Source organism: Argopecten irradians, chromosome 5, assembly GCF_041381155.1.
Source record: "Argopecten irradians isolate NY chromosome 5, Ai_NY, whole genome shotgun sequence".
Lineage (NCBI taxonomy): Eukaryota > Metazoa > Mollusca > Bivalvia > Pectinida > Pectinidae > Argopecten > Argopecten irradians.
Window position 1 is genome coordinate 21,338,500 of NC_091138.1, and position 8,772 is coordinate 21,347,271.

An 8,772-nucleotide genomic window follows, 5' to 3' on the forward strand; every position below is an offset into this window, starting at 1 on the left:
CTAGTCTTCACTTTCACATAATAGGGGTGGGGCTTATCGACAGATGTCGGATTTATGTAATTAGACCATAGGCGTTTGGCTCTAAAGACATTTTTCTCTATATATATATATATATATATGTGTTATACTGTGTCGACATGTAGTATAACATATATATATATATAGAGAGAGAAAATGTCTATAGAGCCAAACGCCTGTGATTAGACCAGCCTGAGCTATTTACAAATGTATTACATTCTGTTACGACAGCCAATGAAAACTCTGGGAAGTGTCCTTGATTGGTTAGACTCATACTCTCCTTACATTTATCCAATAAGATTGGCATCATTCCATTTGACAGAGCTACTACTGGTTTTAACAATCATTTTAGGATAATAAGTCTGTCAGTGATCTCTCCTTCTCAGAGAAGCAAATTATCTAATTAATGGTAAGTGCAAAGAAAGTAATATTTAAAAGATGCTTTGGAAATTAATCTGGTAACTTGTGGTCAAATTCTGGGATACAGTAAAGCCTAGTTATCTTAAAGAATCTGATGTTTACTATTTTAAAATAACATTCTAAATAAATGGTTAAGCTTACAATTTTAAAACCACTAAACCTTCTCTTTGAATTTATGATTAAATATTTTATAACTTATAATTTAGTTAGTTTACATAAAGTTGTCTGGTTAGAACTGAAAGTTTTCATACTGAGTTAAACTAACAATACTTTAACGACAGGCTCTGGACTAGTGATTGACTGGGAACAGGAGTCAGGCATGTTACTGGCATCAGGAGATGTTAGGACTATCAAGATTTGGGACTCGCGATCAGAGACCAAATTACAGGTATGGTCATGTTCAGCAATTGCACGCAACATAATATTTGTTTTTGTTATATAGATAAGCCATATTGATTCAATCAGTCATAACTAGACTTTTGTCACCAGTGCATGAAATGAGTTACAACTTGCAGAAAGTTCTTAATATTAAAGCTGTCATGGGATAATTACACATTTACTGGTAGATGACGACTGTTAGCCATTGTCTTGTTTAAGTTTTGAAAAGTGTTTGTCTCAAAAATGAAGACCGTCTATCGATTACAAGTCCTAATGGAAAATTCAGTTGAAGTGTTTCTAATTCAACTAAAGTTTTCTTTAATAAGTATAAAACATCTCCAGTTTTCTATGTTTTAAGTGATTACTTTATCTTATGTATTGACCTATAACTGGTACCTATATGTATGTTTAGGACATACCTACAGGAGCAGATAGTTGTGTAACAAGCCTCGCATCAGATTCTGTCGGCCGCTCTCTCCTAATAGCTGGCTGTGGGGACGGAACTGTACGCTTGTTTGATAGGAGGCTGGGCCCAACAGAATGGTCAGCTTATATTTCTTACTTCAACTAATTGTTGACATGATATTAAAAGGAAACTTTTATCAATTTATTTTTATGATCCTAAATGTTACATTGTTTACAGATTCTATATCTGATCCGTACTTTGCTTTTCTATTTGTTTGGGTTTTCTCTCTGAACTATAACTTTAATGTCATTTGTGTTTTTTTGAGTTTTGATTGATGTGAAAAATCCAAGATTTTAAAAAATAAGTGTTTTTACAATATCATAATGCTTCATTAACAGAATCTGAGATGATAGTGATACTTGAAAGTTAAATTTGCAACCTTTGTTGATTTTGACAGTCGAGTGATGACCCTCAGGGAGCACAATCACAGAGTCCTCAAGGTTCACCTACAGAAAGGGTCAGAGGGCAAGATTGTCAGCACAAGGTAAGGGTCAAAAGGTCAAGGTTCATATAAATAGTATGTGGATTCAGAGTATAATAACAGGAAATGCTATGATTGAGAGCATATTGTGTGTCCAAGGCATTCTTAGCATCATACAATATTTCAACATTTCCAGCATTCTCAAGGAAAACAAATTGTACTATTACCCAAGTCTGTCCTATCTTGTCGTATCCACTTTTTGTGGCAGCATTTTAATCATATACTTATTCCAATGTAGACATATTTACATAGGTAATTTTCTGTTTCACACCAGTTGAATCCACTGTTTTAGAAGTTTTACATTGTCTGTTACAGTAATGGTGGAGATGTGAGATTTTGGGACCCACGGTTTACAGAGTCGGTCCGTGTATTAAATCTACAACAAGGACTCACTGCTGTAGATATGCATAAATTAGCCGATGTTATAGCATGGTAAGTCAGTACACTGTACATAAAATATTTTAATTCAAAATATTCAAAGATTCTCTGAATTAGATTCCTATTTCTGACATTCAGCTAGCCCTGGCACCGATTTCTCAGAACAAACTTAGTCACAAACTTACTTCAGTAAAAAATTTTCAAATAATTTACATAAGGAGAAACACTTCAGTTTTGATTTAAGTTTCGAGAAATCGGAGCCTGGTTGGCAGTGAGGATTAAATCGTCGTTGATAAACTGTTTTCCTGGTCTAGCTTAAACAATGGTAATGCAGAGACCCCAAAATGAGTTGGTAATGTAAATTTAAGCATTAAACTATCTTCCTATGGCATCCATGGTCTATAAAGATGCCAGAGCTTTGCAGACTATCATCTCATAATACGCTAGCGAGCATTATGAAGATTGTCTGCAAAGCTCTGGCATCTATATCCATAGATGCCATAGGAAGATAGTTTAATGCTTAAATTATGTTTTTCATGTAAAATATTGCTTCAAATCAATGAATTTTCTCAAAATTAAAGTCTCTAAATTGAAGTGACAATCAGTTGTGTCTTTGTATCTGATGTCAGTGATTCCATCTCTAATTTGATAAAATAATTTGAAGAAAGTAAATAGATGTATTTAGGTGGAGTGTTTTATGATAACACCAAAGACCAACATCACATGTTTGTTTCAGTGGCTCTATGAACCAGTACATAGGTATCTATAACCAGTCTGGGGATAGTCTAAGTACAATTAAATACCATGAGGGCTTCCTGGGACAGAGAATTGGCGCCATCAGCTGTCTGGCCTTCCATCCATATAAGGTATTGGTGTATCCTACAAGAAGTTAAGCTAAAGCTTTACACTTGTAATGAATACAAAATTAAAGTTACATCTTTATTGTTCAATGGTCATGAATTTAAAGTTAAAAAACAAATTGTAAGCAGAATTTTTTTCCAGAAAATATGTTTTCACCAAAGCCCACCCTACATTTACACCATTGGAAGGGCATATTTGAGAGTAGACAGTATGTACCTTAAACATACACATGTAGCCAAACCGTAGTACTGTTATACAATAGTACATGAACTTTGCATTGTGGAGCATATAATATAATAATGAAAAATACATTACTAGAACTTTTTAGATCCTAAAGTCTGAATGTGTGCACAAAACTTACAGTTTTAAAAAGGTTAAATTATACTTAATATATTTTAAAGGAGGTATTAATCATGAAATATTTTTTCTTGATTTCCATTTCCAGGTGAAGCTGGCTGCTGGAGGTTCTGACTCGTTTATTTCTGTGTATTCCACTTCAATGAAGCGTAGCTGATAGTGGCTGTCCTTAGGTACGGCTGTGACTCTGTGTGTAAATCAGGACAGAATTTTATACGGTATAAGCCTACGGATGTGTTGGAGTCTTGTGCTAACTACGACTCGGTGCATTATTCTCGGACATGATTTTATACTTTGTAAACCTATGGAAGTGTTGTGTGTCCTGTGTTTAGCCAACTGATGCTTTCTATTTTTAGCCAACAATCATCATATTTGTGTCCTTACTCAACTAAGAAAACCCTTCCTGTGATTTTAGCTGAGTGTAATATATTAAGAAAAAAGAGATTATTTTTAGGCTATTCTGTGGGATTTTTTTTTTTTTTTTTTTTTTTTGAAAATTTTGCACAATATTTTAAGTTATAATAAAACTTAAATATTAGCTTGCAATTACATGTACTAGACAAAGTTTTCAGTTTGTTTTAGTTTATTTTAATAGGGATTTTCAATAGCTAAAAGATGATTGTGAATGCTAAGAAATGCATTAACATTTATTGGGGTGTTTTACAAGGTATTTTCCATTGATAAATATTATACAAGGTAATAAATTTAATATTAGGTACTTGAACCTGTAATAAAAGGACACATTTGAAATTGGCTATATCTAATAAAATAAACAAGCAGTAATTGGCTAGACTGACTATATTTGGAACCACAAAAATATATTGAACAAATGGGTATCCATGGAATATTTTCATCCAACTTTGACTAAATACAGCAGAGCTATGGCCCTGTAGCTCGTAGAGTTTTCACAATTGTTAATGGTTGTGCATAACTTGGAACTATGATTAGAAAGTTGGAAAATGTGAAATGATGTTTCCCGCATGTGAGGAAAATGTGGTGAAATGAAGAAAATATTGGTTTTTACAATACAACAGTGACCTTAGTTGGAAGAAAATGTTGATTTTGTGAGACAATAATTCAATAAGAAGTGTGAACATGTGGGGCCAAATTCAAGGATGGTTCAGAAATCATTTCTTTGACTACAGGGAATGATACCCAGGATTGCAGGATTTAGTCCTTTTGGAGTCCTTATATTGTTTGATTTGTTTCATAGACAATTTGCTGGTCTTTCATAGAATTAGGTCAGTTTTGTTCGTAATTATGCTACTTTTAATTCTCACTTTGTATTATTTCAAACCAAAGAAATGCTAGAAACTTGCTGTATTATGCAAAAGCTACAAAAGCCGAAAAACCATATGAATCTTTCTTTGATGAATAGTTTCTTTTGCATGGTAGCTTTTAGTGCATGATTTTAAGTGTCACTTATAACTGTATTTATGCAAATCATGAATGCCTTTCTTCTTATAGATACATGTATATATTTTAAAGGATATGGGAGAGCTGATAGTTTGAAGTAGGACCATATCATTCTAAATTGCAATATTACTTTTTAGTAAATGCTTAGAAAAGTAAAAATTGTTAGGCATGAAATGTGAAGTTTTATTGCTAGTCCCAAAGTCATGCAGTGATGTTTATAATTTGTTCACTTCTAATAAAAATGTCTTAATTTGTTCTGGAAACAAATCCTTTTCAAAATAATGTCTTTGTTGCAACATCAATATATACATGTAATTTAGGAGCACTATTTGCTGTATTAGAATGTAATTTCTGTACCTTGTATACTGAAGTGTTATCTAAGTCAACCTTTTAATATGCAATTACTTTCTGTTACACAAAAAAAGTCTAACTAAGTTTGATTCATAACAAGACTACATTCTTGAGTGAAGTGTACTGTATACATGTGTTAGATTATTTGTGAAAAGAAAACACTGTTTTAATTGATATCCTGAATCTTGAATTTCCCCTCAAGGTCATGCTTTCAAGGTTAACAGTTCTCAACGGATTATTGTATCACCTGTAAAATGTGAAACATTGAATGTCAGGTTTCTCTACTATGAATGTTAAGTGGCAACCGTAAAGTCTATATTTTGTAGTTATCAAAGAGCATTACAAGTCAGAGCATTAGTTGTAGACAAAAGATTTATTTAGGATTTTTTTCTGACTTAATTGTGATGATGCCTCTTCACTTTGGATAGGAATTTAATTTTCCAAGCGGGAGTGTCATATTACTTCCGTGTTGTGTATCAGTTCGACAGCTTTTTATTACGTCTTTATATATTGTATATCTTGAGTTACCTCCCATGTGGGTAGGATACCTGAGCTCGACTCAATTTGGGCTCATCTAAGAAGAGAAGTTTTCTCAAAAGATTTTTCACCTCATAGACAGGTACCTGGAAGTTATATTCTAGAAGTAGAAGAGGGCAAATCAAGTTAGGCTCTGGTGACATTAATGGTTTTTTTTTTTTTTTTTTTTGAAGTGTATGCATTACGTTAGACTCAAAAAGATGATATCGCAATCAATACTAACCCATACAGGCAGTTAACTGTGTTATGTATATACAGAATATGACCTAATAAGGGCATAGGTTCATGATAAGACTAGATGAAACCGTGAAATAGACCATTGGTAACAGATTATAGTTCTAACTTCCTACAAACTTCTTCATCAATTTCAACTCCAGAATATTTTATGAAATAAAATTTTGATGTGCATATATATTACCGAGGAAGTACACAATGGGAAATAAAATTGATGGTGCATAATTGTATGATTATGATAAGTACACAATAAATAAATTGTACAACTACTGTGCCAAGTTCCTATCAAGGATTTACTGTACGGTTGTTAACTTTGCGGATGTAAAATTTCATAATTTACTGTTTACAACTGACGTTTGCAGGGGTTATTTTCACAAATCACCCATTGCCTTTGACACTTCATTGTGTGACTCATGTGAGAAGGGTCTAGTTTCATGAACATTCTTGAAATTTAAGGAATTCCTTGAATTAAAATTCTCCACAGAAGGCTCTTTAACTTTAAGATTTTTCCCATAAATTTTCCCATTTCCTATGAGGAATTTTAAGTTAGCAAATTTGTTTATCTTAAGAATGTGAAACTGGGCCATGTTGTGACATGTAAAACCACGATTTTTGAAAAAAATTGCAAAAATTTAGCAAAATTAAAACTCCCATGAATATATTAAAGCAACTATACAGTATTTGTAGGAGAAATGTTCAATGAGTAGATTGATTTATGGTCTATCTTTGTGTGTGATGTTTTGGTCGGAATAAATGTCTTTTTTTCTGTGAAGAAAAATAAACCAGGAACACATATAGTATTACTTTATATAACTGAAATATCTCCATTCAAAATTATTACTTTCACTCATCCATTTCCTGATGGCATTTAGACTCTTCTAAAGATCGATCCATTATGAAATTTCAGGGGTGAATGAATTAACTTATGTCATTATGCTTGATTAATTTGCTGTCCTACTAGAAGAGCACCTTTACTGCATTTATGTTTCAATAAAAAATATAGGTTGTGTAATACTCTTACTTACCTGATTTGAAAGCAGCTGTATGGGTTGATTTGAATGACAAAAGTCCTCACTACATACATAAGTATTTCTTATTATGGTAAAGAAATGTTTTAAAAGGGAGATATTGACCCAGTATTAAATAAAACATGCACCAAAGTGGTTAATTTGTTTCTGAGATTTCAGACCTGAAATCAATACTTTGTTCAATTCAAATGTACCCTAAGTGAGTTATTGTGATTCGGATTTGATGTATAATGTACATACATGCAATATCAAATTTCCTTCTTAACTTTAATATTTAAAGATGCTCCACCGCTGACAAATGGTATTTTTTTCACTATTAAAAACAGGAACAGGCGATTTAGTATTTTTCTTCAGTTACAAAAGTTACTTACTTTACACCGTTACCACCCCTGAAAAGTTTGAGCTTCTAATTTTACCTCAAGTTTAAAAATAATTAATTGCATCCCGAAAAAAATCTGTGTCACTATATCCTTTATGGAAGGAAGTACTGATTGCGCATGCACCAAATGCGAAATAAATTATTTTATATTATTTTTCGTGTTAATTAGACATATATATACATGATCAAACACCAATTATTGTTCAACTAATGAATATCATTTATGCTTTGTCGGCGGTGGAGCATCTTTAACTTAAGGCATGATAAGCATTATTTATGAACATGTGTATGTGACTAATTGTGTATTAACTTCTTTGTGTAAGTTTAATCTAGGGAGCTTACTGATAAACTGACCTTGTAATAATAATTAAAGGCCCATTACCTTTCCGGAGCAAAATATAAAGGTTTCTTAAAAAACATTAATAACGTCAGAAAATGCATACCGATGACCTAAAATAAGGTTACGACACCAAGCATATGCAAGATTTCCTGCGTAATATATGAAAACAGTGGAGAGTCAATTCACTGTTTTGCTGTCTGTTGCAGTGATAGTCAACTACCGCGCTGTATTTAGGACGATGGCGGGAAACATAATACGACCTGCGTTATGAAGATAAACATTTTATTTATTTTAATCAAATCGTTCAGAAGGTGATGATAAATGTATTATTAACGGTAAGTTAATAATTTTTAAGACTCTACAAAATTATCGATCTTGTTTTACATTCCCATTTAAAAAATTAAAAGCCGTTTCGGAAAGATAGTGGGCCTTTAACTTTTCTTTTTTTATCAGCAATTAATCATAAATTCTCAATGATATGGCATGGACATTAAAATGCAACAGCGATTATATAGCTAGAAAGCAAATTCCTTAATAATGTATACATAGCATGGATCGATAAAAATGCATGGTGGTGCCCATTGATACTGGTGATCTTTGACTGGTGATCTTTGATATAGTTATAGGGCATTGAATAATATTTTGTCAGAGAAATAGTTAACCAGTATAGTGCTTCCATATAATGAATTATAAATATGTCTAATCGTCATGAAAAGAAATGCACACAATCTGAAATTAAACCACTTTAAATTGCCGGATGAATTTAATTGGTAGGTAAATTAAGGTAATCCATTACTAAAATGCGTAAGTGATAGTGGATATATGAGATTTGTGCTATGTTTAACGGTGATTTGCTGTTATGAAAATGTTTTTGTTTGTTTCAGGGTTTTGTTAAGATTTGTGTTTGTAGAATTCTGTTGGATTATGAACCAGCATATTTCATTGTAGTATGATAGTATGCAATATGTGTCCTTTACTATAAATGTATCATGTTATTGTGTCCATTAAAATCCAATGTCAATTGTATCATTGAAAAGATAAAAAACAAATCTGTGTTGTTTTTTGTTAGCTAATCTCTGGATGCTTTCCCTTTAACAAAATGCTTATCAGTAAGTTCTGAATATCACA

General features: G+C 32.3%; 1 protein-coding gene across 3 annotated transcripts in view; it reads left to right on the forward strand.

Moving 5' to 3' along the window:
- The window catches only part of LOC138323196 (regulatory-associated protein of mTOR-like), a 28,970-nt gene extending 20,277 nt beyond the window's left edge, over positions 1 to 8,693 (forward strand). For all 3 annotated transcript variants that reach the window (XM_069267608.1, XM_069267609.1, XM_069267610.1), the window contains 6 exons: positions 720 to 826; positions 1,229 to 1,359; positions 1,680 to 1,766; positions 2,079 to 2,195; positions 2,878 to 3,007; positions 3,448 to 8,693. In XM_069267608.1, coding sequence (XP_069123709.1) covers positions 720 to 826; positions 1,229 to 1,359; positions 1,680 to 1,766; positions 2,079 to 2,195; positions 2,878 to 3,007; positions 3,448 to 3,516 — 641 coding nt within the window. In that variant the 3' untranslated portion in view covers positions 3,517 to 8,693. The remainder of the gene's footprint in view (positions 1 to 719; positions 827 to 1,228; positions 1,360 to 1,679; positions 1,767 to 2,078; positions 2,196 to 2,877; positions 3,008 to 3,447) is intronic.
- The last annotated feature ends 79 nt before the right edge of the window (positions 8,694 to 8,772 follow it).